Source organism: Scardinius erythrophthalmus, assembly GCF_964197995.2.
Source record: "Scardinius erythrophthalmus genome assembly, chromosome: 20".
NCBI lineage: Eukaryota > Metazoa > Chordata > Actinopteri > Cypriniformes > Leuciscidae > Scardinius > Scardinius erythrophthalmus.
The window spans coordinates 4,418,921-4,446,515 of NC_138240.1; the positions used below are offsets into that span (position 1 = coordinate 4,418,921).

At 36.8% G+C, this 27,595-nt stretch overlaps 3 protein-coding genes and 1 long non-coding RNA gene across 5 annotated transcripts; all 4 read right to left on the bottom strand.

Annotated features, from left to right (window-relative positions):
- Positions 1-160: 160 nt before the first annotated feature.
- LOC308681318 (protein NLRC3) lies at positions 161-13,224 on the bottom strand. Its single transcript, XM_081350101.1, has 9 exons — positions 13,096-13,224; positions 12,472-12,608; positions 11,753-11,975; positions 10,639-11,118; positions 4,197-5,522; positions 3,610-3,783; positions 1,604-1,768; positions 1,287-1,333; positions 161-1,114 (listed from the first exon to the last, which is right to left on the bottom strand). Exons 3-9 carry the CDS (start codon positions 11,971-11,973, stop codon positions 594-596), a joined length of 2,934 nt encoding a protein of 977 aa, XP_081206227.1. The 5' UTR covers positions 11,974-11,975; positions 12,472-12,608; positions 13,096-13,224; the 3' UTR covers positions 161-593.
- Positions 6,059-8,026, bottom strand: LOC308681319. The gene is made up of 7 exons (XR_014029017.1): positions 7,688-8,026; positions 7,524-7,555; positions 7,376-7,423; positions 7,012-7,129; positions 6,785-6,846; positions 6,585-6,676; positions 6,059-6,496 (listed from the first exon to the last, which is right to left on the bottom strand). It is a non-coding gene; the product is annotated as an uncharacterized lncRNA (long non-coding RNA).
- Positions 13,225-14,691: 1,467 nt separating the features above from the next.
- Positions 14,692-18,697, bottom strand: asb6 (ankyrin repeat and SOCS box containing 6). 2 transcript variants are annotated; one of them, XM_081348344.1, is made up of 7 exons: positions 18,616-18,697; positions 17,879-18,015; positions 17,629-17,801; positions 17,436-17,542; positions 17,241-17,349; positions 17,045-17,131; positions 14,692-16,143 (listed from the first exon to the last, which is right to left on the bottom strand). In XM_081348344.1, exons 1-7 carry the CDS (start codon positions 18,646-18,648, stop codon positions 15,413-15,415), a joined length of 1,377 nt encoding a protein of 458 aa, XP_081204470.1. In that variant the 5' UTR covers positions 18,649-18,697; the 3' UTR covers positions 14,692-15,412. The 2 variants fall into 2 exon arrangements, with proteins under 2 accessions (XP_081204470.1, XP_081204471.1); XM_081348345.1 differs by having other exon boundaries at positions 18,480-18,628.
- A 578-nt stretch (positions 18,698-19,275) lies between these two features.
- Positions 19,276-25,914, bottom strand: wdr13 (WD repeat domain 13). The gene is made up of 10 exons (XM_081348941.1): positions 25,808-25,914; positions 24,756-24,834; positions 24,411-24,642; positions 23,993-24,102; positions 23,770-23,900; positions 22,531-22,838; positions 21,116-21,296; positions 20,847-20,988; positions 20,642-20,760; positions 19,276-19,918 (listed from the first exon to the last, which is right to left on the bottom strand). The coding sequence occupies exons 2-10, from the start codon at positions 24,794-24,796 to the stop codon at positions 19,734-19,736; spliced, it is 1,449 nt and encodes a 482-aa protein (XP_081205067.1). The 5' UTR covers positions 24,797-24,834; positions 25,808-25,914; the 3' UTR covers positions 19,276-19,733.
- Between the last annotated feature and the right edge of the window lie 1,681 nt (positions 25,915-27,595).

Genomic DNA, 27,595 nt, shown 5'->3' on the forward strand with positions numbered 1-27,595 from the left:
AATGACATCACTGAAACAAGTAATTTTGCATCATAGTAATTGACACATACCACGATATAGTAATCCAATATGATATTTGCTTCATCTATGAATCACAGAAGCAGCTAATTAACTTGACTGATGTCTTTTAGTGTTCCTGTGATGTTTGATTGGAGTGTATTCACTCCATGAAATATGAAATATGAATTTCATCACAATGAAATATGTTATGATAAACACACCACAACATCCTGTTACATTCAAGAGTTCATTATGAAACTTTCAAAACTCAAAACTTCCTCCCTAGTCCTAAAAGAGCATTTACTGAAACTAACACCTGGTAAAGTTGGCAGTGGATGGTTAGCGAATAAGGCTTTTTGTAGGATGGGAGTTGATTTTGTCAATCGGGAATTGATTGGATGGTTGTGGTTTGCTATTAGTTGATCCCATGTGAGGGTTGCTGCAAGTTATTTTGATTACATATGGACGAGGACATGTGAATGTAAAAAAAAAAAAAAGATAATGAATTTATAATAAATATTGCAAAATTCAATAATAATAAAAAAAAGAATTGTCAATTTTGATTTCATGATGACTAAAAGGCAGAAGGCTGTTCACCCTGACAGAAACACTGAACCATAAACTGCAAACCCAGCGTAGAGCGGTCCAGTGAACATGGTGTTGAACGTGTGTATGTGTGTGAGTGTGTGTGTTTCAGAGATGCTGTAGAAGGACAGAGTGCCGGCCGGCTTGTCCAGATACACTGCTACTCTGTTTGAAGGGTCTGATTGGACATGTATGTCGGTGCTCTTGTTATCGTGCCAGGCACTATATCTATCAGTAGTACAGAAAAGACTCCAGGACTTTTCATTCCACCCAAACTTACACTCACCTCTTCCTTTCTTTCTGATTTCTTTATATGTTACTGCAATATAAGCCCTCCCACTCCAGTCAACCTCCCAGTAACAGCGTTCAGACAGAGTTTCTCTACACAGAACCTGCTCCTGGTGCTCAAATCTCTCCGGACGATCAGGATATGGCTGGTAATCTTCCATATGTGACACCTTTCTGTTCCCCTCGGACAGAGTGAGAAGAGTATTTGCCGTGTCTGGATCCAGCGTGAGATCAAAGGCATCTGTACAGAACAAGAGAGATTAGAACGACAGACAGTTCATTCATCATAGTATTGCATGGCTCTCTGGAATATGATTGTCTGATTCCATGTTTATGTGCGTGTATATTATACATACACACACACACACATTTATATATATATATATATATATATATATATATATAGCACCTACATTTTCGCAGTCCTGGTGTAATCCTGAAATCTCCACAATGGCATGCACTAAAAAGTGAAAAAGAAATGTAGGAATGAAGTAGGAATAGGCAGTGCAGGTCTAGTACTTTTACGACAACCTGTACTTTTCACATAGTATTTATTTTTACTTTGAACAATATTAGTACACTTTATTTAGATCAAATAAGATCATAAAAAAGCTGTAGATCATTACAAATGTAAACAGGAACATTTATCATATTTTGTCATACTTATCAAACATACTTTCAAAGCTAAATCTGATTGGGACACATACGGTAAATACATTACATGTCATACTTAAATTTCGCCAGTTTGCAGTCTGGATCCTCTAGCAGAGCAGAAAACATCTTGAAGTTTGCGTGATTGTAGCTGAGATCCAGCTCTCTCAGGTGTGAAGGGTTTGAACTGAGAGCTGAAGCCAGATAACAACAGCCTTTCTCTGTTACCATACAGCCAGACAAGCTACAAAGAGAGTAATTAAAAGTAAGGTTGGGATTTCTTGTTGTATTAGATCTATACTGATATTATTATGCTGATAAGAAAATAAATATATGTAAAAGAAAAGATATCATGCATCACTCATTTATTTAGGCAGGAACATTGATAAATTATTTCTCTGAAAACAGGACGAAAATGTTTGCTATCTCTAAGGCTGTTTCACATAGGACACGTCAGGCAAGCGGTGGAAACGGAGCAGTCTCAGGGCCAACACTGCCAATCAACAAGCTCACAGTTGGGTGCAGCGGGGCAAAAGGCGCCTTTGATTTTATTTTCCTTTTAGCCACTGGCACAAAAACTTGCTGCAGCACTTTCCAAAACATCCGCTTTTCAAGATGCATGTGGAAATTCGGCTGATCCTTGATGCGATCGCAGGCAGCAGCGCAAGTTGATTCTGTGCTAGTTTGATCTAATATTTGATATTTTTCAAATGTAGATTTAAGTAGCAAATGAGAATCGCTAAAATTATTGAATATATTTTGAGACAAAGGTTTTGTTAATGATTTTCAGTTTTGTTAAAGGTAATTAAAGCAACAGTTTTTCAATAACGGAAGAATATGTAAAAGTATGGTATTTGGGGTAAAAGGCACCCCTGCTGTTGGGATGAAAGACACAATAATTAACATGATGATAAATATCTGGCTGACTTTTCCATTTGTTGACATGACATTAGATTTGACACAGTTGATTCAGATGGTAAATATCATATTTTAAGTTGGGTGTCCACCTTAGAGATAATTACTATATTTATAATGAAACCATCATATTTTAAAATATGATATTAATCATACCATATAATAAAATATCAATAATCAATAATGTTACTACAGTAAATCTATATTAAAATATTATCGGATCTCCTTCAAAGCTTTCAGAATCTTTACTTTTTAAAATAATTTTGTTTCTGTATTTTAAAAATGAACATATTTTAATGACAGTATATTTATTGAACAAAAATGAATTCTTTTATTTATCAAAATAATCAGAAAATAGTACAAACTTGATTGTGATTGTTCTGAACAAGTATTAACTTAGACATTATTAAAAATATATTGTACTATTTTAGCTAAAGTATTTGTATAAATAATGTGTGCCTTTTGCCCCATGTTTTTACCTGTGTCTGTGGGGTAAAAGGCCCTAGCCACTTCATACATTTATTAGATTTTTAAACAAAATAAACAACTTTTATTATATATTTCCACACAAAATCTGTTGCTCCATAAATGTTCAATCCAAACATTTTTTTCTGCAATACACTATGGGAACATTTTTCTTAAGGTGTGCCTTTAGCCCACCTAAAGTAAATAAATGTATTTTACGTAAATAAAACATAACAGAAATGTTGTGTTCATGTTATTTGTTATATATCATCGAATGGGAATGTGATTAGTTGAGTAGTTAATGACATTTTGCACGTATTTGTATTTTTACTTGTAAAACCAACTTCACTACACTCACAAGCTGCCATGCTCTGGATTTTTTATTTATATCTCTGTATGAGATTTTTGATGGGTCATACAACTCTGGGAATTTCATTACATTTAAAAGGATCTTCTCCTATGTTTTCAACACTACAGCATGAGCTCAGTGAAATGTTCTATGATTGGTTGTTAATAATCTGTTCAATGATTGGTTAAAGTGGACGCGCCTAAACCTCACAAAAAAAATATATTTTTATCTTCAGCAGTGCCAGCCACAAAGAGCCATGCTTGTGGAGCCGGCAAGATTTTAGGTGCACGAACATCGCTTGTGCACTGCCTCCCATTAAAAATAAACTAAACACTGTGTGAAGGGCCTTTACTCACCTCAGTATCTCCAGCCGGCAGTTTGGACTCTTCAGACCAACACAGAGGAGCTTCACACCTGAGTCCTCCAGGTCATTGTTACTCAGATCCAGCTCTATCAGCGGTGAATCTGATGATTGTAGAACTGATGCCAGGATTTCACAGCACTGATCGCTGATATTACAGCCAGCAAGACTGAAAGAGAATAAAAACACTGTTTCAGTTGATGTAATTGGACATCTATAACAGGTTTTTAATGTCAATGATCGTTATTTTTGTTTGTTGAAGTTGTTCAAATGATTAGTTGGTAGGTTTTGGCAAATAACATCTAGGCTGAAGTAAAAAGAGTCTATTGGTGTGCAGAAACAATAATGTAAAATTATATCTTACAATTAAAAAATGAGAAAAAGTGTAGGCCTACATACACAATTGAATGAATTAGTAATCTGGAACTTGATATGAAGAAAATAACCTGAACCGCGCAGTTCTGACATGTTTGTCATTTAAATGAGAAAATATATTTTTAGATCATACAAGACAAAAGCTAGGCTATCAAGTGTATTTTTGATATCCCAATACTAAAAAATGTGCTGCATGTAGATACTCACAGAGCTTTTCTGCAGTTCATCACAGCCGGTACCAGTCTCCTTCTGCCCTCATCTGATGTGTTGTATTTCTTGAGGTCCAGTTCCTCCAGCACCTCGTCTGACATCTGGAGCAGGTAGGCAATTGCTGAGCAGTGCGCAGGAGAGAGTTTCTTCTGCGAGTCTTTGTTTGATTTCAGAAACTGTACAATCTCTTTGAACAGAGTCTGATCTTTCATCTCCAGCAGACAGAGGAAAAGATTGATGGATCTGTCGGCCGAGAGACCCTGTTCATGTTTGATTTTGTCTTTAATGTAAGCTGTGATTGTCCCGATGCTCTCTGAGCTCCTCTCCGTATGTGTCAGCAAACCCTGTAAGAGTCTCTGATTGGACTCCAGAGAGATTCCCAGCAGGAATCGCAGGAAGAGATCCAGGTGTCCATTCTCACTCCGAAGAGCCACATCTATCACTCCTTTATGGAAATTTGGCAGTAAATCAAACACTTTCAGAGCATCTGAAGTGTCATTTATAAAGCTGTTAAAAACATACAACGCTGCGAGAAACTCCTGAAAGCTCAGATGAATGAAGCAGTAGACTTTCCTCTGATGAATCACAGATTCCTCCTTAAAGATCTCAGTGCAAATCCCAGAATACACTGTGGTGTCAGTGGCATCTATGCCGCTCTCTCCCAGGTCCTCCTCGTAGAACATCACATTGCCCTTCATCAGCTGCTTGAAAGCCAGTTCAGCAAGTTTCACAATCACGTCTCTGTTGGACTGCAGGAGTTCTTCTGGATCTCTCCCACTTGTCTCTTCATACTTCTGATTCTTCATGTTCATCTGAGTGAGCAGGAAGTGAATGTACATCTCAGTCAGAGTTTGAGGGATTTCTGCACTGTCATCTTGTCTCAGGAGGTTTTGATGCACGGTGGCTGAGATCCAGCAGAAGACGGGTATGTGACACATGATGTGGAGGCTTCTTAATCTTCTAATGTGTGAGATGATTCTGCTGGCTTGATGCTCGTCACTGATTCTCTTCCTGAAATATTCCTCCTTCTGAGAATCATTGAATCCCTCAATTTCTGTCACCCGATCAACATATTTCAAGGGGATCTGATTGGCTGCTGCTGGTCTGGAGGTGATCCAGATGAGAGCATTGGGAAGTAGGTCTCCTCTGATGAGGTTTGACATCAACACACCCACTGATGAAGACTCATTCACATCAGAAATGGTCTCATTTTCTGAAAAAATCTGTGAAATTCTGCTTTCATCCAGACCATCAAAGATGAACACAACTTTATACTCTTCAAAGATCTTTGAGTCCAGATCCTGGAGTTCAGAATGAAAGTCACTGCATGAAAAGAGGTGTATCCGGACCAGTATACTCCTGTATACACTGCTGGAATTCGGAAGAATCCGGGAGTATACTGGCCGGATAGCTCAAATTCCATGGGTCTGTATATATCCGTATACATCCGAAATGATACCAAATCGGATGTATGTTGTGGACGTATACTCCCGTGCTACAGCCATTTGTTGCCATGGCAAGTAATCCCTCAAAGGTTTTTTCAAGAGAACATTTTCACACCTTTGTGCACCTTTTGGCCTTCCCCCCTATTGGTCCTTTTCTTTTAAAACCACTCCCATTACCCAGACCACTATTGGAGGACAGGATACATTGAAAACCCAGGAAAGTGATTTGATTGGTTACTTTTAGAACATAACCCACCCTAGGCCTTTTCGCACAGTGATTTGATTGGTTATAGGCCAGCTATGCAGATATTGCTCAGTATACACTAAACCCCCCTTACCCCAATTTTAATACATTCAAATATAATTTTAAAAACACACACAAAGAACAATGAGAAAGTCTGACATTTTTATTAAGGTAAATAAAACATTACAAAGAGCATTATAAACAAGCATTAAAAAGGAATGGGGGAACAAAAATATTTGAGGGGATGAAAATTTAAAGGAACAAAAACAAATATAACATGAACATTATAAACATACATTAAAATGAATGGGGAAAAAGAAATGTTAACAAAGGTGTAAAGGAATAAAATACAAAACGTGGAGATCAGCAACATGCACATCAAAAAGGAACAAATATACAAAGTATACAATATAAAACAATTTAAAATCAATAAATAAATATAGAAATTAAAGTGTATATATGTAAATATTAATTTTTTCAAACTGCCATGATGCACTGGTGGTGTGACGTAGCGTGGGTCAGCCTCTAGTCTGGTTTGTAGTACCTGGCAGAGAGCAGATAACTCTGTGGTTACTTCCTCCGCAAAGTCTCAAAATACGTCTTGCAACCTGTTAAATAAATCATAAATAAATGTAATGCCAATAAAACTAAGTAAAACAGAGGACATTAAAATGATTACAACATCTTTAAGATTACCTTTTGCACATTCAGGGTCAACGTCTGTAAAAGTTGTCCTTAATTCTTTGAAGAGATAAGTGGTCACAGCCAGGTTATGTGATGAATTTATTCTGGGGGAAAAAGTTGCAGGCATCATTAATGAAATTCAGTTTTAGTATTTCAAATCCATATAGTGGTAGATTAAACTAACATTTACAGTATACAATACGCAGTCTTACCCGGTTTGTGGATCGTATTTGTGTGGGTTGTTCTCTGAATTATGGAGGCGCTTTACGGGTTCCTGTAAAGTTTGAAATTAAAAAGCGTTTAAATGGATTCACAATCTGCAAGAACCTCAAAAGTGAATTTTCAGTTTGAATAAGTTGGCCATCACAGTAAACATAAGAGACAAAACATATCAGTTCATAAGTCTTTAAGATGTCACTCAGCGCCTCTGATATCTTACCGGTTCGTGCCGCCTTCTGCCTATACAAGGCCACCAGTGCAGGTGTGTGTTGGTCAAGCACAGCATAGAACTGGTTCCGTATGTTGACGTTTGTGATGCGTTGGAACTCAGCACAAAGCTACAAAAACAAACAAAAATAATTATATAAAAAGGATAATACTCGATTTGCAACAGAAAACACATTTGTGATGCAACATGTTCCGTTAAAATACATTGTTGAGCAACATGGTCACATGCAAAGTGATAGTTCTTACACACAGTGAATAGTGGCATTTGCTGTTCCATTTGAATGTGATACATATTAAAAATTTGGCAGTGAAATATGTGTGAAGAGTGGCAGAAAAGAGAAGTGAGTCTGTTTTACCTGCGATTCAACCCGAAGAGCCGGCCATTTCCCCAAGAAGTCCTTCACCTGCACAGATAAATCAATCAATATGAAACCAGTCAAATTATGCAATCAACCTCTTTAATGACAAATTAATGATACAGAATTTCAAGTGAATGTAACTTACCGATAAAGTTGCTCTCTGGTGACAATGTAGGTCTGCACATGCACACAAAAACAGACAGCAAGAGATTTAATTTTTAAGAGACGTTTGATTGATGCTAATGAATTAGGCTCCAAATAAAAGAAATGGTGAAAAATAGTTACAGACTAAATTAACATTTGAGTCACCTTGATTTTGGGGATGCTCACTGCACTCCTTCCACTTAAACCTATAATGAAAAGACGTTTGTAAAGGGTTTAATAAAAACTTGCATAGTTCATTCGGTAACTATTATGTCCATAACCTTAACTTTGTTTGAGTAAAAGTTAACGTAACTGCTAACGTTAGCCACTAGCTCATTTGGGTGCATCAGCATGTAGATAACATCACATTGAACTTGCCAGAGCAGGGCGCTTAACACAAACAGCAGCAACACACTCAAAAACAGAAGGACTATCACTTGCTGAAAAGAGTTATTGACTAACGTGAACATTATTGCCCTGCCACGACATTAACAGTACACAGGATATTATCTGTAACTAGCAGGCGGACTGACGGCAATCGCGCCCGCGGCACCGCGCTTGCAACTTAAAAATAGCCTCGTCTAAGTCAAATATCACGTGTAATATGACATTCTTACAATATTACAACAAGCAAAGTAGTTTTGAAGTGTTTTGGTTTACTTACAAGTTGTTTCATTCTTGATACACGTCGCTCAAGAGGGTAGCCATCTTGGACAGATTTTTCAGGTAACGTCAGCTGCACGTCATGACGTCATATCACGTGATCGACAGTACACTTTAAAATAGTGAGTAAACCAGCGGTGTTCACTCAGAAACGCTGAGGCACACAAACATAAAAATACATAGGCTATTTGTTCATAGACATTAATAGTTTAAAGGTGGATTAAATCAGCAAGAGATTTTAACTGTAGTGACCTCAGTCTTCAATTCAGTGGAGTAGAAAAGCTCAGGTTCCTTCTACCTTTTTAATAAATATCAAGTCACCTTTATTTATACAGCGCTTTTTACAATACAGATTGTTTCAAAGTAGCTTTACAGAGATAACAGGAAAGTAATGCAAGACAGTTTGTTTCCAGAAGAAAATAGCTTCACAGTCCAGCTTAAGTCAGTTCAGTGGTGATTCATTTTGTTGTATAAATAAATGAATAAATTTAAATGTGGATATATATAGCCACTTTGGAGAAAACCGTGATGTCATCGTCCAGCTCAGCTCAGATCTCATATAATAGTGTCAACGCAGGCAGATCAATAATATTGTTGAATATTAAATTTCCCCAACTAAGCAAGCTAAAAGCCAATTGTAAAAAAGGCGACAATTGTTGTTGTCTGCAATTTGTAAAACTTCACAATAAAATTTGAGATATTCTGAAATGTTTGGTTCATTTTTCTTTATTTGTTCCATTAAATTTATTGCTGGGAAAAAAATTAATCGCGATTAATCGCATCCAAAATAAAAGTTTGTGTTTGCATAATATATGTGCGTGTACTGTATATAATTATTTTGTATATATAAATACACACATATGCATGTATATATTTAAGATTTTTTTTTTTTTTATTCAATTATTTATATTTATATATAATATAAATTGTGTATAAATGTATATACAGTATATACATGCAGATATTTCTTAAATAAATACATGCATATGTGTGTATTTACAGAATAATTATACACAGTACACACACATATATTATGCAAACACAAACTTTTATTTTGGATGCGATTATTTTTTTCCCAGCACTAATTAAATTCCTTTGTTTATTTCATTAAATATTCAGATGTTTTTGTGAACGTATATGTTCAGACTGGGTGTTTATTTTGTCCTGTTTTTATAAAAAATATTTGATTAAGAGACTTTTTTTCATGCAGTGGTTTTAAGGCCCTGACACAGGCGACGTGAGCCAACCCTAGAGTCGGCTTTAGTCATTAGGCTTGTTTGAGATGCGCCTTGCCTCGCCTGCAATGTAGCCGAGAGTAGGCGGCTGCAGTGAGAGGAGGAGTGAAAAAAGCGCAGGCAAGCCGGACAGATCTCTCTTCTCGCAGTGGATCTGACACCTGTGAGATCAAAGATGGATATCGCGGGATTCACGGGATTCACGCTCGTGCACAGTGTTGCTAATAAACTGGATGTAATTCAAGTTCTGTTGCTTTTATATGGAAATAAATAAAATGAACAAGACACCCAAAGTACTTGTTATTTAATTCCATTCTAAATACATGTTTATCAATCATTTTTTCTTTAATACAGACATATGTGTTTTTTTTTTTTTTTTTTTTATAAAAATTAAACTGCATAACCCAAAGAGATCGCACTGTCAGATAGTTTGGGAATATTCACACATAACATATACACATAAAACATGATATTAGAGTTTTAAAATCAAACATTTTAAAAGAGAACAAATACATCACGGTTGTTTAAACCAATGAGCATTAAGCTGTGTCGTCAGCAAGTCGTTTCCCATCATGCTTTTGATCAGCGCAGTCGGTGGAGAGCAACTGCGCGCGACTGCAGAATCCGACAGGTGCGCCTTGCGCTCGCGAGAGATTTTTGACATACGTCAGCATGACATCAGAGCAAGGCGGACCGCACTCGGACACATTTCTAACCGGCATGCATCTCGCGCTGATCACCGGTGATCGATTCTGCGCAGATTTTGCTCATCTCAAACAAGCCTATTGCTAGTTCTTTGACGTCGGTTTTGTGTTTCAGGTCCTTAAGAATTTATTTATTTTTCTGTACAAAAAGCTTGTTTGCTTTAGCCTATAGTAATCCAGAGATAATTCTCAACCCTGAAGTCCTCCCTGGCCGCCCCTCCCTCTGAGAACAGCCAGCACCTTTAGTGTCAGTCATTAACATATGAAAGGTCTTCACACCCAACAGTTGTCAGTCCTCTCACACCCAGCAGTGTTTCAGCTGTATATGTCCGTGAAATTTCACGGATTCCTTTACATGTCCGCATATGTGAGGTTTCCGGGTTTATCTGGAAATATACTGTTCCATGTTACTCTGATCCGCTTTTTCCCGCATACATCCGGCAAACATCAAATTACACAGGAGTTTACCATGCCCGTATTTTGCCGGATTTGAGTCTTTTCATGCAGTGAGTCCAGCAGAAGTCTGTGAAGACTGTACTGGTGATCTTTAATCAAGTTCAGCTCTCGAAATGGAAGCACAAGCATGAAATCTACATCCTGATTGGCTTTTCCCTCAGCCCAGTCTAGAATGAACTTCTGCACAGAGACAGTTTTTCCAATTCCAGCAAAACCATTAGTAAGAACGGTCTTGATTTTTTCTTTCCTCTGCTTCTCATGTCCCGTTAGAGGTTTAAAGATGTCATTGCAGTTAACCTGGGTCTCTTGGAGCATCTTGTAATTTTTCTCCATCTGTAAGATCTCATGTTCTTTATTCACTCCTTCACTCTCTCCCTCTATGATGAAGAGATGCGTGTAAATCCGGTCCAGGAGAGTTTTATTCCCTTGTAATTGAATTCCCTCAAATAAGCTTTCATACTTGCTCTTCATGCTTGTTTTGTGTCTCTCCTTGAGCACATCAACAGATGAAGTATAGCGGGAAGCAGAACCAACAGAACTGGAATTCAAGCTAGAAAAAATTATTATTTAAAAATGTTTATTAAAATGACCCACCACACAATACTACAGTCTACAGTAGGGTAGGGTTATACTAATAATTTAAATTAATATTTAAATCAGAATTGGTTTAAGGCTTGAAAATAAGGAAATTAAGTATTATACATAAGTATTGTAATCCTACTATTATAAAGTACATTTATTAATAATATTATTATTAAATATTCATTTTTATTTTACAATGCAGTTGTATTACAATAGTAATATATTCCTTTAGCAGTAGTAGTAATAAGAATAATAAGTTGTTATATATTTTGTTCTCAATGTGCACCACATTCATGCTTTTAATTTTAAAATGCCCTGGACCCAGCTAGACGTCCAAGGTCCACTCACCACAGACTCACAAAATCCTGTGGGAAACACTGAACACCCTTAATAGGTAAAAGCTTAATAAAAAGCTTAGCTTAATAAAAAAAAAAAAAAAAAAAAGAATTAAAAAAAAAACAGCAATATACTTCATCTGAATGAATTTGAGCATATGCCACAATACTGACATGTCAGGAATTTACATTTTAAGTGTCCTATCATACCTGGGAGAGTCTATACTGTTCACAGAAGCAGCACCTTAGTCTTACCTGGGGTCAAATGGCACAGGTCCATCACTGAATCCTGGAGGTTCATACATGGAGTGTGTACTCTTCATAGACGCACAGCTGGGTTCTGGAGATGCCGTTCTCCGGCTCTTCTCCTTTCCTTCACTGAATCCAGGAGGTTCATACATGGAGCCTTTACTCTTCATAGACACACCGCTGGGTTCTGGAGATGCTGTTCTCCATCTCTTCTCCTTTCCTTCCATAGCTTTCAAAAGGTTAGAATACAATATGTCAACCACAGGAACGTCAAAATAAATTAATTCTATATAAGCTGTTTTATTTTCTTTCTTTTTTTTAAACCCTGATACTAAAATGTAGAACATATCTAAATACTGTATAGTTCCAAACCCTGATTTGTGTGATTTTAGAATATACCAATGAACATTAAATAAACAGCTAAATTAAATATAAAATTTAAATAATTAAAAACATAAATCAAAATAAAAAACAATAATACTTCAGTAGAACAGGGTTATATAACAGTGTTGGAAGATAAAAAAAAAATAAAAAATAAAAAAACTCTATATCTCTATCCATCATACCCTTTGCAGAATCTGCGAAAATGTTATTAATTTGAACAAAATAAGCGGGATCATAAAAATGGCATTTTTTATTTTTTAGCCTACTGTTGTTTACATATAGTCCACAGGACAAAAAGACAGCTGGAGTTTTAAAATTACCCCGTTTAAAAGTTTACACACCCTTGATTCTTAATACTGTGAGTCGTGACAGTGCTATCTGAGCGAGTAGTGACCACTGGACTGACCAGCCAAACCACACCTAACGCCAGCGCCCTCTAGAGTCATCGAGATGTTATGACGCCTTTAACATTCTCAACCTAAAAGTAGGAAGGAAATAGGAACATTTGATTACAAAACCACATGATTTTCTTGAAATACATCTAAAAATACATCTTGAAAAGTTTAACAAAGCTCAATATAGGTATTATCGTTAAAGTTAACATACTTAAAAACGGAAACAAACGTTTCGCGATTACATTTCACAATCTGACAGTCTGCGTCTGCCAGATGGAGTTTTTTATGCAACAATAACAAATACAAAAACAAGAGGAGACAGTAGCCTAATGAACAATAATAGACAATTATGAGGGTTAGAAAACAAAACCACAAAGAATATTAAATTAGTTTAAATGTTTTACACCATAACATTACATGCAGTAGTTTTTAGAGTTCTTCAAGGAGTATAGATAGGCTGATGGAGATAAAGCGTTAATATATCGCTTCAGTTTATCAACTATTTTACGTAATATTTTATCACTATAGTTTTCATTTCTGACTGATAACGTGAAAACGAACTTAGCCTACTATGAATGTGACTCCTGTGCGTTTCAACTATTCATCCTCAATTCTTTCCCAAATAAACGTCGATGGAAAACTTCCGTGTGTATAATTCATAGAGGTAGGCTATAACCACTTTATTATCGGGCATCACTTTCGGTTTGAGTCGACAAAAGTGGGCGGGGCCAAATCTACGTTTAACCTGGGGCCGGTTGCATAAACCGCTAAAATAGTCTTACAAGACATCTTTTTTTTTTCTTTAAGACTGTTCATGGCTTTTTTAAATCAGTTACATAAAAACGTAGATTGGCCTAATTTGATTGGCCTAATTTGTCTTACTTTTCAGTATCAAATTAAGCCAATCTGCGAATTTAAGACATATAATGGCTATGTTTATGCAACCGGCCCCTGGTGCAAAAGCAGTTTAGATGCGTGTTGTTGCCACGTGTCTCTTGAGATTCGGCACACCACTTGATACACTTTGGCCACACTTCAGTTAAAAATCAAATAGGGGCTCATCCAGAATAGGCCTAAATACGAAAAAAAAAATACACTAAAACATGGTTAGTAGCCTAGGCATAACTTAGCCTGATGTCAGTGGTTAATAGTTATTATGTTAAGTTGCTCATTTTAGGTTTATAAACATGTTTCAGTTATCCATTGATGTCAGAAAATAGTTATTTTTCAATTCACAGGGATGAGTCAAAATTCCCATAACTAGCTATTTTTATCATGCACCCATAGACCACGTGCCCTCCCACAGGGGACCATCGGCATGTAATTAAAGTCTCCATTAAAGTATAATTTTGAGATCAGGTCAGGACGAAACCAAACGTATTTAATTCCTTTAAATGGGTGGTTTATTAGGATTTCAATTTTCTAACTTTATTTAGTGTGTAATGTTGCTGTTTGAGCATAAACAAGCTCAAAGTTCAAAGCAAAGGGAGATATTTTCTTTTTAAGGACTACAATAGTCCTTAAATTACCTTTGCAATAGGCTGAATAGGAACGTGCTGAGCCCTTGATCACTTAGAATCCACTATGGGGCTGATTTATAATTTCTTTTTTTCCCTTACGAAATTGTTTAATGCAGCATTCTATATGTATATAGGTGTGTTTGAGTTGTTTAAGATTTTTTTAAAAATAATTAAGAATAGAGTTGTTTGTGGTGGGGTAAATTAAACGCAATATGCGTTGACGTCACAATCGTGTTGCATTGTGGTATATGGAGCTGCCTGAAGTGTACATATGAAGTAGACTCGCTCCCTCGATTTGTCTGTCCATATAAACTTCCCTCGTCCACTTCATGAAGAGGACCTTCAAAATGGCGGCAGGGATTCCCCCGAGGGGAAGTGCTTAGGGAAGTTGCAAGTGCGTCTTAAAGTGGACTGGAACGCAGCCTGGAAGGTTGACGCTTGGTCTGTGTGAGGTAATCGAAGCTGCTAAGAATGAGCTGTTGTAGCTCCGCCCTCTGTGCCGGGAGCAGCAGCTCATTTGCATTTAAAGGGACACATACAAAAATGGTGCGTTTTTGCTCACCCTCAAAAAGTGACAACTTTAACATGGTATATAAACATATCTGTGGGTTATTTTGAGCTAAAACTTCACTTACACACTCTGGGGACATCAGAGATTTATTTTACATCTTGTGAAAAGGGCATTATACCACCCCTTTGATGGTATAATAATAATAATTTGATGGGGAGAATTGATACTTAAAAAGCAAGATTACAAACATATAGCCTCATATTTTAAAGATGTGCAAGAAGTCAAAATAGCTTCAAACTATATTACAAACACACGCGCACACACACACACACACACACAGTACAATGCAAGAGAGCCAAACATTTCTTCAATTCTCCAGCTACAAAGTTGATCTTGTTAAGGCACATTAAGTATATCATATACATGATAATACAAAAAAAATGGAGACTGATTCCAATCAGCAACTCTGAATCACTTACAAATCAGCTTAAAAATAGACACACATAAGTACAAAGCACATAACGCAGTGATGCAGAATAATATTAAAGATTCAACTGTAAACAATTATCCCTTTTCATACTGAAAGAAACTACAAAACAAACAGAAAATTACCTGGTGATATGTAATACAGTGAGGTTACTGGCATTTTGGCACAAAGAACACTTATTTGAATGACAATTATAAGACTTATATACATATTTTTGTTAGTTTCCCACTCTCGGTTCAACAGATCTTTCTGCATGCTGATTCAAATGATACAAGCACTGTATCACTTCTATCTGAATTTTCCTGAATGCAGAGGTCATTAAGGGCTCCATATTTACAACCACACACACAGTCCGTGAGGACCCGCCTCTCAGCGTGGAGAACGTCGAGGTTTGAATCTGTCCCAGCCGGGTCTGTTGGTCCAGCAGTTCTCTGGGAGCAGCAGGTCCTTCAGTCTGTCTGGCAGTGGCAGGGCTTTCACCTTCTCCTCAAAGGGCCACGGCTGCAGACAGCGGCGGATCAGTCTCCGGCAAAGGCATCTCAGTGGCAGCGGCCGGCTCTCTTGGTCCTCTAGTTTGCTGTAGAGCTCCAGCAGGGGCTGATGGGTAGAAACCTGGTCCAGAACGGGCAGTTGTGAGCGCGGGAAGAGAGGAGGAACAACAGGAGAGCAGATCCTGGCCAGATCCAACAGCACTTCAGCTTTGGCTAAAACATCAGCCAGCTCGGCAGCATCTAAAGGCTCACGGAGAGCTTCAGCGAGACGCGTGAATATCAGTTGTTGACCCGTCCAAAAGGAGGCACTGTGGTGAGAGCAGACGAAGGAAGCGCCGTGCTGGAGTAGAAGGGCGGTCAGGGGAAATAGCAAGTCAAAGTTCTCCAGAATCGTGTAGGTTAGAGAATGTTCCCACTCTTCCCCGTCGGCAGCGTTCAAGCAGCAGCTGGGATCGGCACCGTGGCTGATCAGAAGATGTGCCACGTGGGTACAAAAACGCCCGATCTCCTTCGCATCCTCCACGCTGCTGTCCAGAGCCTCCTTCACCAGGAAGATCAGAGACGACATGGGGGTCTCGCCGTCATGTGTGGTGGCGTTCACATCTGCACCTGCACAGGACAGATATGAGTTTAAAAACACAGTAAGAAATAAGAATAAGTGGTTTGATTTTTTTACTTTTAGATGGCTGTAAAAAAAAAAAATGTAAAGCAAAAAAAAGTTTTAAAGAAAAACATAAAACATTAAAAAAATATACATACAGGCAAATCAATTATACTATATATATATAAAGAGTTCAGATGCAAAAGCCTCTAGGTGCCATCTGAAAATTTCTTCTAGAATGGTCATTTTTATCAAGCTTGTATATTTAAGTTCATTAATTTCACTTAAATGACAATTAATAGGTAATTTTCATTGCCATTTAAGTGAAATTACTGAACTTAAATATACGAGCTTGATAAAAAAAGATCATTCTAGAAGAAATTTTCAGATGGCACTTAGAGGCTTTTGCATCTGAACTCTTCATAAATATATATAATATATTTATAATATAGGTCATATTACACCACAAAATAAAAATGTATATATTTATATATATATATATATAATTTATTTTGAGGTGTTAATTACCTATATTATAAATATTATATAGATATAAAATAATTAAGTATAACAAAAAATTAAGTATAGAGTATACATTTTTTTAATAAAAAAAAAACTTTTTCAACACTGGTAATCAGAAATGTTTCTTGAGCATCAAATCAGACTGGGGTAATGATGCTGAAAATTCAGCTTTGCATCACAGGAATAAATTACATTTTAAAATATATTCAAATGATAAAAAGTTATTTTAAATTGTAATAATATTTCACAATATTACACTTTCAACATTACAATAACAACTATATCAAATCTTTCAGTTTAAGTCAAGATTTGAGATTTTAAAATGAAATTTCTGAATAAATCTGTTGCCTAATGTCAGAACTGCTGTTTTAATGTCCAGTGAAGCACCTCTTTGTAGAAGCAGCTCTATATTGTCCACATTATTGACTGTGAGTCCATCACTGCTGGCCAGAGCATGAAGCAATGCGGTTTTCCCTGCAAAAGCGCAAGCATGTGGAACACAATAAACAGAGGGTTAGAATAAAATGAAATATATCAAGAGACCACAAACATTCTACATTGTTAGATGAGTTAAATAAAATACCATTCTTGTCTTTCGCATTCACATCAGCACCCAAGTCCAGAAGCACACGCAGACACGGCAGCTTATCCGCCTCCTCGCTGGCCAGGTCAAGAGGGCTGCTTTCATGAATCTATTGCAGAGATGAAAAAGTGCCACAAAAAGTATTATTGCATGACTATGACTGTAAATGCTACTTTATAAGACACGTGTTCTCACCCTGTCCCGCTTGTTGATTTCAGCTCCGTGAGATATCAACATCTGCACCATGTCTGGCTTGTTCCTCAACACTGCAATATGTAAGGGGTTGTAGTACGACACAGGATCTGGAACAATAACAAAAAGTTGAGTTGATAATGAGGTTTATCAGAATCACAAAATCATGATGTATTCGTCTTTAGCATCTCCGCACCTTCAAAGTTGAGATCCGCTCCGTAACGCAAGAGCACCTTTGCTGCGCCGACCAACCCGAGATCAGCCACCCGAAACAGGCAGTAGCTGATTCCCTGCATGAAGACGGGAGACTGGGACTCTCTATCCAGAAGCTCCATGAGAGTCCTTGAGATGCTTTCTTCATCCTCTTGTCTGTGAAATGCAGTGCATACAATTCTGTCATCGTCTGCTCAACTGCAGTGTCTTTAAAGTGCAGTTGAGACGCTGACCTGCGCTGGGTTTCTCCTCCTTCTGTTCCCAGGACACTCATCACAGCATCCACCAGCGGCTGGTACTCGTACACGATCCTCCTGAACCCGTGGAGGAAAGGCATATTCTGTTCCCTCTGTCCCACGGTCTCTTCACGCTTTAAAACAGTACAAACTCATGCAATATTCAAAAATATATATAAATCAAGTCATAATACACACAATATTATAATGCACTAAAGATCTTGCTTGGAAACTGAGTCACATATCAGTATTTGTTTGCGACTAATAAACAATTTTTATGAAATAGTTATGCAACAATTGGGGTATATAAAAATATAAATATATATTAAGACTATGATTACATAAGAAACAACCATTAAATCCTTTTCAATTTTTTAAATAATACATATTCACGAAAAAGAAAGAACTCGTTTTATCAGATGGACCACACCTCTAAAAAACGGCCAGCTCGATGATTCACATGCATGAAAATATAAACTATTTTAACTCTTTATAAAATGTCTTTATAATTACAGAGTCTGAATTAATAGAAAATAAGCCTATAAACCAGATTTATTCATTTTTGTTTGGTGTTTTATGTAGTGGGTTCTTTACTTGCCTGCGAGCGGTCTACCTCTTACTATACAGTAAGTAATCAATGTTCAAGGCTGCTAAAATGTATTTTTTTTTAACAATATATATTTATACCATTTGCGTTTCATTCATATATTTGTTTGTTTTCTCTTTAAGCTTACCCACTGTAGAACCGGAAGTAGTTCCTCCCACATGTTACAGTGTAGCGGCCGTGAGAGAATTGATTCCTTTCAAAATAAAAGCACATGAAAAAAGTGTGCTTACGCATATTTAAAACATGTTAATTTCAAAATAAAAGCCTTAACATTTAAAAATAGCAACGAGGTTTAGAAGTCTTTTTATCCGAGGTACAAGTGTGAGTCTGAAGTCACCAGATATTCTACTAAAAATATATATATTTAGAAAAAATACATTTTGTAGGCAACAATTTATTCGTGTTACTAGAAAATACTTCATTAATATATTGAAGAAATATTGTCACCGGTATTAGCACAGAGTAAATATCAATACTAAAGAAATACATGTAAAATTACTAACTTGAGGAGATCTACTCATATTTCAAACTTGAAAATATAGGCTAAATTTGCACTGAAACCAAAAGCTTAAAATTTCTAAAATCAAGTCTCCATCTCTCTTATCTGGTAATATGTACAATAGTGCTCAAAACAACAAATCCTTTAGTTCAAAAAATGATTTGAACTAAACTTCATCTGTGCCAACATCTTTCCCATCTTCAAAAAGCTACTTTGATTTAAGGTTGCCAATCTTGCCATTAAAGAAAAACCGTGAATAAATCCAAGGAAAACACAGAGAGACCAAATGTAACTTAGTGCTTAGTGTGAGTAAGTTTATTGAGTTCAACAAGGCATAAATACAGTAGTGTTATTGTGCAAGCAAACACAACTTCAGTGACACATTGTCTCAAGCGTTCCCATTCTCTCACACTTACTCACAAAGACACACAATGCACAAAGGTGAACATATTATTATATTAACGTCTCCTCTCTTAAGTTACACATTTATGACCACAAAGCACTGATTAAGTGCACATAGTCACAATCAAGCATCACATCCCGAAACAACAACAATAGAAATATCAGCCCTAAAACAAAGGTAAGAGAATACAAGTTTCTTTCATGGTCCACATGAGTTAGCTCAGACTCATTCAAAACATCACAGTCATCACACATTTACAGTAGGAGTTTCATTGCACGTGATTCAAGCCAGCCTGCATGAAAGATGCTGTAGCCAAGGTAGCGAAAGCTTGGAGTCGCTGGGATTACTTCTGCTCCCGTCTCCAGATGATCACCATTCCGGTGGCGTCAGAGGAGGCTAGCAGGCTTTCATCGCAGTTGAAGCTCACGTCCAGGACGGGCACGCTGTGACCCTGCAGCTTGTTAACAATGGCCTTAGTGTTGCGCTCGACGTCGAAAAAGTAGACACATGCATCCTCGCTGCCAGTGACTACATGAGAGAAAGTATATATGATTGATCAATTTCAGTAGTTTGAAATGAACATGTTGCTAACCTAATCAAATATAAAATCACATATACATTATCAATCAAAATATTTTTTTTTCTGAAAGAAATTAACACTTTTTTCAACAAGGATGCATTAAATTGAACAAAAGTGACATTTACAATGTTGTTTTTCTGTACTTTCTATTAATCAAAGAATGCTGAAAATATATGCCAGATTCACAAGAATATTAAGCAGCACAACTGTTTTCATCATCAATAAAAATAAGAAATGTTTCCAAAGCAGCAAATCAGCATATTAGAATGATTTCTGAAGGATCACGTGACACTGAAGTAATGATGTACACAGAAAATGTATTCATTTTAAAATATATTAACATAGAAAACAGTTATTTTAAATTGAAATAATTTTTCATAGTTTTTACAGTATTTTTATCAAAAATGTTAATTTTTTTTTACTTATTTTAAAAATCTTACCATTTTGAAATGGTATAGCACTCAAATATTGGTGAAAATAGTCAGTTTTTAAATATATTCAAGTATTTTTATTGCCATTTCTTGCCTATGATGACTAGTGTTTAAGCACACATAATTTGAGCTTTGCTTGGTATTCAAAGAAAAGTATTTAAAAAAACAGAAATTACAATGGCCCTATTTTAATTTGCTAAATGTAAACGGTCACAGATGAGATGATGATTCGGGTCTTACCAACACAGGCTCCCTGTCTGAAGGACATGAGAGGACAGAAGATGCTGTGCAGCGGTTGGGATCCTTGTTGGATGGGGAAACTCCTCTTCAGCTGTAGAGTTCCCTCATTATCCACGACCCTGTCAATACCAGTTTCCACACTGATCAATAATCATCTTAGCCAAAGGAAAGTGACCATCTGGATTGCCGTTAAGTGCATTCTAACCTGTAGAGCAGCAGTTTGTTTACACAGGCGTTGACGAGCAGCGACGGATCCCGAGCCTCTCGACTGATCCAGGAGCGGGCTGAGATACTGGAAATAGAGCTGCCCTCATTCACCACCAGTCTCTTAGCTTTGGTCAGTTTTCCTGTGGAAGAAGAACCTTGACTTTACTTAAACACCAATATATCAACTCTACTCTCATCTACATTACTATGGTTTCCAGATATTCCCCCAAAATCACAATCTGGGCCTGACATGCAACATCTCTGTACCTGTGGCCATATCAAAGAGGAAGGAGAAAATGCTTCCCCTGTCATCGCCAGCCCACAGGATTCTCCCTGGTGCATCGAACGAAAGAGAAAGCACTCGACCCGTCAGTTTGCTGGAGCCTCCTTTCACTTTCTTCCCAGTGGAGATGTTCACCACCTGCAGGTGATGTTTGCTGTTGCCAACCTGGGCACAGATAACAAAAGACACATTTGATATATCATAACGACTTCAGAAAATACTTTATCATTTATATTTTTACAATTTACTAAAATGTTGTAGTGTTACATTAGCTTTGTATAGTAACATGTAGACACAGATAAAAGGGAAATTACATATATTGTTGAAAATTGAATTGAATCTGGAAAGCTTTGTGTTATAATTGAAACACGTGAGTTTGTTTGGAGCATTCACATTAAGACAAAATCACTACAGAAGTGAAGAAAGCATAAAAGATATAATCAAGTTGCAATATAACCGAGTTTCTTTAAGCATGCCACATTACAGAGATGTTTTATAGGTCGCCCAACTCACCCAACACATTTATGCCTTGTTGAACTCTTTTAATCACACTAGCTGAATTAAACTACATTTGGTCTCTTTACATTTAGTACAATTACCCACTATTGCACACAAAGTACCCTTTTTTGGCTGGTGGCGCATATCACACCCTAATAGGATTACTGAAAGGGCGTATGGTATTTGTTACCACAGTATTTCATCAGCATAAACAATTCCATTTCCCCAAAAATTATCCCATTCTAGGGGGCGGAATTCTTAATATTTGTTTCTTGGGAACAGGTAAATGTGGAATGCCTTTCATCTAAAGTCTTTTTGATAAACATAATATTGCAGTTCTGCAGTATTACAAGATGAAAAAACATCTGTAATAACACTCCTGTTCAATAGTTTGGAGTCGGCAAGTTTGTTCTTTTTTTAAAGAAATTAATATTCAGCAAGGATGCATTAAATCGATCAAAAGTAAAAGTAAAGACTTTTACATTGTTACAAAAGGTTATTTCAAATAAATGCTGTTCTTTTGAGCTTTCTACTCATCGAATAATCCTGAAAGAATCATGGTTTCCACAAAAATATCAAGCAGCACAACTGTTTTCAACATTGATAATAATAAAAATGTGTTTTTTGAGCAGCAAATCAGCATATTAGAATGATTTCTGAAGGATCATGTGACTGAAGACTGGAATAATGATGCTGAAAATTCAACTTTGCATCACAGGAATAAATTACACTTTAAAATATATTAGAACAGAAAGAAGTTATACAATATTGCAGTTTGTACTGTACTTTTCCATCAAATAAATGCAACCTTAAAGTTCTTAAAAATTTTAAATCCTACCGACCCAAAACTTTTGAACAGTAGCGAATATCGGAAACAATAATGGTTGCCATTTGGGCTCACCACAGTCAGGTTGTTGTTCATGGGCTGAAAAGTGCAGCACAGCAGCTCACTGCCCTCTGGGTCGACCACCTCCCGGATGCAGCGGCCATCCTCTGTGTTCCAGATACGCAGAGTGCCATCTTTGGACGTGGACACAATGATGTCATTGCTAAGCGACCAGGCAAAGTCAGTCACGGGCCCAGCATGGCCTTTCAGTGTCACCTTTACAGTTGGTGGAGGTGGGGATAGTGTCATGATTGACAATGTTCCATCCAATGAGCAGCAGGCGAGGAGGTGTTTATCATCATTGGCAAACTGCAATCGGGGAACTGAGGAGATAAAATAATTAAAGGTTAAATGAGAGGGTAAAAACAACAGTCCAGACCAAGGACTGATGGCTGTTTTTAAACACTTACATGCATGCACAGAAGAAGGCTAGCGGTAATGTGACTGCACAGGAAAATGATCAAATGCGCTTCTTAGTCAAAATGGTGGTCTTGATGAGGTGCTCATCTAAATACAGTTGATTATGTCTAAGGTGCAAATAGATATATATGCTAAAGTATCAGATTGGTGAAATAGACAATGCAGGAATTAAAAAAAACAATATTAATCAAATAACAATGTGAACAAGAACAAATAAAAAACAGTTGCCGCTTTTCATTTATTTTGATGTCCTTTGTCAGTCAGTGTTTTCTTGAAAAATGATTAATGAACTGTGGTTTTGCTGTGGTATCAAAATTGGTATCAAGGCTAGTGGTCGACTGATATATCGGTCAATGTATGGCACTTTTTATTTATCCACATCATCTGATTTACTTTTTTGTTGTTGTTGATGAGTGACTTTTATTTTGGAAGTTTTAATTTATTATGAAAAATACTATAATAGGATTACAAAATCAAGAAGTTGCTATCTAAAATATAAAAAGTTTATTATTTTTTAAATTAAAATAATTTTTCATTAAATTAAAATAATTTAAATTGAATTCTATAATAATATTTTTTTCATATGGCTTAATTTACTAATTATTTCTAATTAAGTAAATATTATGCAAATAAATATCTAGCAGGCAGCAAGTGTTATTTACTATCTTTAAATTAAATAGTGTGATATCATATCGGAAATCTGCCACCCTGCTCTCTAAAAATGTATATCGGTTGACCGCTAATCAAATATTGTGAAATTTGAATGGTACTGGTATTGACTACAGAAATTTTGGTTGGTCACAACCCTAGTTGTGTCATTAACATCTCACTCACCAGCTGAGTCGACATGCTGGTCAAAGATGTGGTGCATGCCGGCAAAGGCGTAGTTCTCACTGAGGGTGGTGTCACCTGCCATGGCCCGACTGGCTTCTGCCACCGAGGTGGGCACCAGGCTACCTGGAGGCCTGGCACATAAGATGTTCCCAGAGACTTATTTATACACAGTGCAAACACAAAAAAAATAATTAGTAAAATAGCTAAGGTTAGTGGAGTTTACCTTTCATCATACACCGCCCTGTTCATCTGGGCTTGTAGCTGGTATGAACCACGGCTTACTGATCTCCGGTGGCCTCTGGCACCCTGAGCCCTGGGATCCTCCTCAAAGTCCTGAAAAAAAGATGAAAAAGAGAATAAAAAAGACCAAGAAAAGAGAAAAGCAAGCAGCAATGGAGGGTGATTTTAGAGTTTAGCACTACAGCAACATAAAGCCCATCATGCACAAAAGAGCTCGCAATCTACATGCACTGCAGCTCTCACACAACACATTGACCTGGATCTGGATTGCTATTTATATCTAGGACTGTCTTATATATACTATCTTGCCCTCTGAGTGTGTTTTTGTGGGGCTTATTTCAGCCCAGAACTCCTAATCCACATTTCTCGAACCCTCTTCCCTGTTTCTGAATGCACCTAACCTCCATGCGATCCAGTGTGGTGCGGGAACTGCGCACACTGCTGGCTCTGAAGCTGCTCTGCTCTGACAGAGGCCCGTAACGCAGGGCGAGCAACTGACTGCGCAGACGCAGATACTGCCTGCGCAGCCCCGGCTCAAAGCCACACTTGGCATTCTCGCGGAGCAGCTGGCTGCGCCGGCGGATGTACTGTGTGCGGAACTGGGGGAACGTAGGTGTGCGGTAAGCATTGTACCTGAGGAATAAGACAGGGAGAGGCAGAGAGACATAGAGAATAATATAAGACATGATTAGTTTTTTTACAAATGTATGCATGGAGTCACACTCCAATGACAATCTTGCACACACCTTGCGTCCACTGCCAGCACCTGCTGCCAAACAGCAGCCATGAGATCCTCAACACAGAGAGATGCAGGAAACACGAGGTCTGCAGAAAAGACAAATACACTGTTATATAAATCAATAATAAATAACTAAAGAAGATGTCAGAGCCTTATTTGTATCGTTGAGATATGATTCAAATTTTCTATTTGTAATTGTTGTAAAAAAAAATGACAAGAGACACAAAATAACACAAATAAATGCTAATCACAACTTAATAATCATCTAACTCAATGATTTTCAAACTTTTTGATGCTAAAGACCCCAAAGGAGATGATCTGCTTATGAGACACCCAGTTTGTAAACATAAAGGCAGCTGTGGAAAAATCTATACTCTGTGTGGAAAATATATAATTGTTCCCTAAATACAAATTTGGCTTTTTACATTGTCATATTACTACAACAAATTGTTTAAATAATATCTGGAAAATATTTTCTTTTAGTTGACAACTTACATGAGATTAAGTTTTCCACAAAGATTTTTAATTCTATCTTTTTTATATAACTATTTATGAGAAAAATAAAAACATTTATACAAAATAACAGCAAATGATTTCTGACCAGTTTTTAGAGAGCAGAATGAAATTTATTGAATGCAACCGTTAAAAAGAATTACGTGAAAAACGTATTTCATTAATACGTTAACTCTGACAGCACTAAAAACACATAAATCCAGCGTCAAATTACAACTAGCATGCTATTATTGTTCCTCAAACAAACTAGTACACTGAAACATGACTAACGTGAACACAATGTTTTTAATGAATGTATCATTTCAAAATGATTCATATTTATACACAACCCTAACAAACGGTTCGTTTTAAAATCAATGTTTTGACGCATTCGCCCCAGTTAGCAGGGATGCTAACAACAACAGCAGTTGCACAACGAATCATAATTTTTAAAAAATCATGTCAATCACACAGAAGCTACAATATCTAGCGAATAACATTTCTGAATGCCTTTATCTTATTGAAACTTAATGTCAATGTATAATTTTATACTTAAAGGACACCTACCGTGCGAGATTCTCACCGGTTCATTCTGTCTGAAGGGACTGGCATGATCACGTGACCCGACCCGCCCTGACAGCAGCTGATCTGCATATCATTGACGTCACTGCAGCGCGTGTAATGAGGACTGTCAAATGATTTGTATGTCTTTCATTGAAAGACATGGCCGAGTGACTTGGCAACGATAATTGATGTTTACATGTATGTAGAGTAAAAATGTATTTTAAGTGCATATAGAATCAGTCAGTAGTAGGCTAAGTGTTCAAGTTCAACTGCATGACAGATGTCTCAAGAGAAAGGCTCACAAACTCCAAATATCCATATTCATATATGAACTAAATATAATTATCTAAATATTTATCTAAATATCTTTTTAAAAATCTATATTTTATTTGTGACTAATAATTTAGAGCAGGGTATTATTATTAACCACATAAATTCCATTATTTTCTGAATCAGAAGATAATCGATTTATTTTTATTATTATAAATATTTGATATATTTTTATATTCTTTTCTTTTCTTAGTGCCAGGTTAGGATATGAACATTAGGCTTTTTGTATAGGTATCAATACAATTTTAAGTTCCAACTTCATTAAATCTAAATAATACAATTATTAACCACATAAATTCCATTTATTTTTTATATTTTTACTTTATTTATTTTTTTATTATTTTTTTATTTTTTTATTTGTAGGATATGTCTGAACATTTGGCTTTGTGTATAGTTGTCAATAAAATTCTAGCCCCTACTCATTAAATCTAAATATTGAAGATACAACATTGTCCTGATAAAACTGCAGAACATAGTCAGAGCTCAGAGACTGTTAACCTGCAGTGTAACACAAAATTTCAAACTGGATATTAACATTTCAAAATCAAGAATTCTATCCGGGTTGAGGAAAAGGCTGCGGGAGCGAACCATCGATTTGCAAAATAAAAGGATTAACTGTACAAAAGATATGATTCCACCTGAGCTCAGCAGAGGCCCGTGACAGGACAGTGCTGAGGCACAGCTGACGGGGCTCTTTACTTGTTCCTGACGCTGTTTCCCGAAGGGGCCCCGTAAGTGGAGTCATTCAGTGGCCGGGGCCATAAATGAGGGCCGCGCCAGCGCTCAGCACTGCTTATTCTAAAAGGACGCAAAGACCTTGGAGCGCAGCCAAAATGCCTGGAACAAAAGGTAGATATTGAAGAAAAGCTTTCAAATATGTTTTTAATTAAAATTGTAACATGCAAAACTGTCATGAAATAATTACACCTTTCATTTAGACTTTTATAAAACACCACAGTAAATTAAACCAGGCATGCAAAAAGTAATGTCCTGAATGTTTTAACAGGTAACAAGGGGGATAAGAAATCCGCTACCAAGGTAAAAAATTGCCAACAGCAGACCCATTACATGCACACATACATGCATAATTAATCTTTAATTGCTTTCTTGAGATTGAATTTCGATTTCCTTGTCTTCCTGTAGCAACCTCAGAGTCCTAAGGAGCAGCCGAAGAAAGTTGATGAGAAAGGAGATGACACCAAAAAGCAAGGAGGTAAATATTGACAATAGGCCACATTTCAGAGGTGCATGAAACACATACAAAAATGTCAAAACACTTCTAATAAATAATATTGTTCACAATTGAAACGGCTTTTCATGGCTTATGAAAGTAAATGTTTGTCTGGCAAATACAAATTTGAATCAGTATGCAGTGTGTGAGAAATGCAACATCTTGACACAAATGAGAGTGGAGATTGCACATTTCTATCTTGCTCTCAGGGAAAATTTTATTTCACTTGC

Bases quoted from the DNA above. Each gene is read 5' to 3' on its own strand.
- asb6 (XM_081348344.1), bottom strand. From the start codon at position 18,648: ATGTGGGAGGAACTACTTCCGGTTCTACAGTGG. The intron at 18,016-18,615 runs GTAAGCTTAAAG...ACTGTTTTAAAG, and splicing joins TACTTCCGGTTCTACAGTGG to CGTGAAGAGACCGTGGGACA. The intron at 17,350-17,435 runs GTGAGAACACGT...TCTCTGCAATAG, and splicing joins AAATCAACAAGCGGGACAGG to ATTCATGAAAGCAGCCCTCT.
- LOC308681318 (XM_081350101.1), bottom strand. From the start codon at position 11,973: ATGGAAGGAAAGGAGAAGAGATGGAGAACAGCATCTCCAGAACCCAGC. The intron at 1,769-3,609 runs GTGAGTAAAGGC...CTCTCTTTGTAG, and splicing joins TGCCGGCTGGAGATACTGAG to CTTGTCTGGCTGTATGGTAA. The intron at 1,115-1,286 runs GTAGGTGCTATA...TGTTCTGTACAG, and splicing joins TACACCAGGACTGCGAAAAT to ATGCCTTTGATCTCACGCTG.
- wdr13 (XM_081348941.1), bottom strand. From the start codon at position 24,796: ATGGCTGCTGTTTGGCAGCAGGTGCTGGCAGTGGACGCAAG. The intron at 23,901-23,992 runs GTAAACTCCACT...CTTATGTGCCAG, and splicing joins AGGGCGGTGTATGATGAAAG to GCCTCCAGGTAGCCTGGTGC. The intron at 19,919-20,641 runs GTAAGACCCGAA...TCTCTCATGTAG, and splicing joins CAGACAGGGAGCCTGTGTTG to TCACTGGCAGCGAGGATGCA.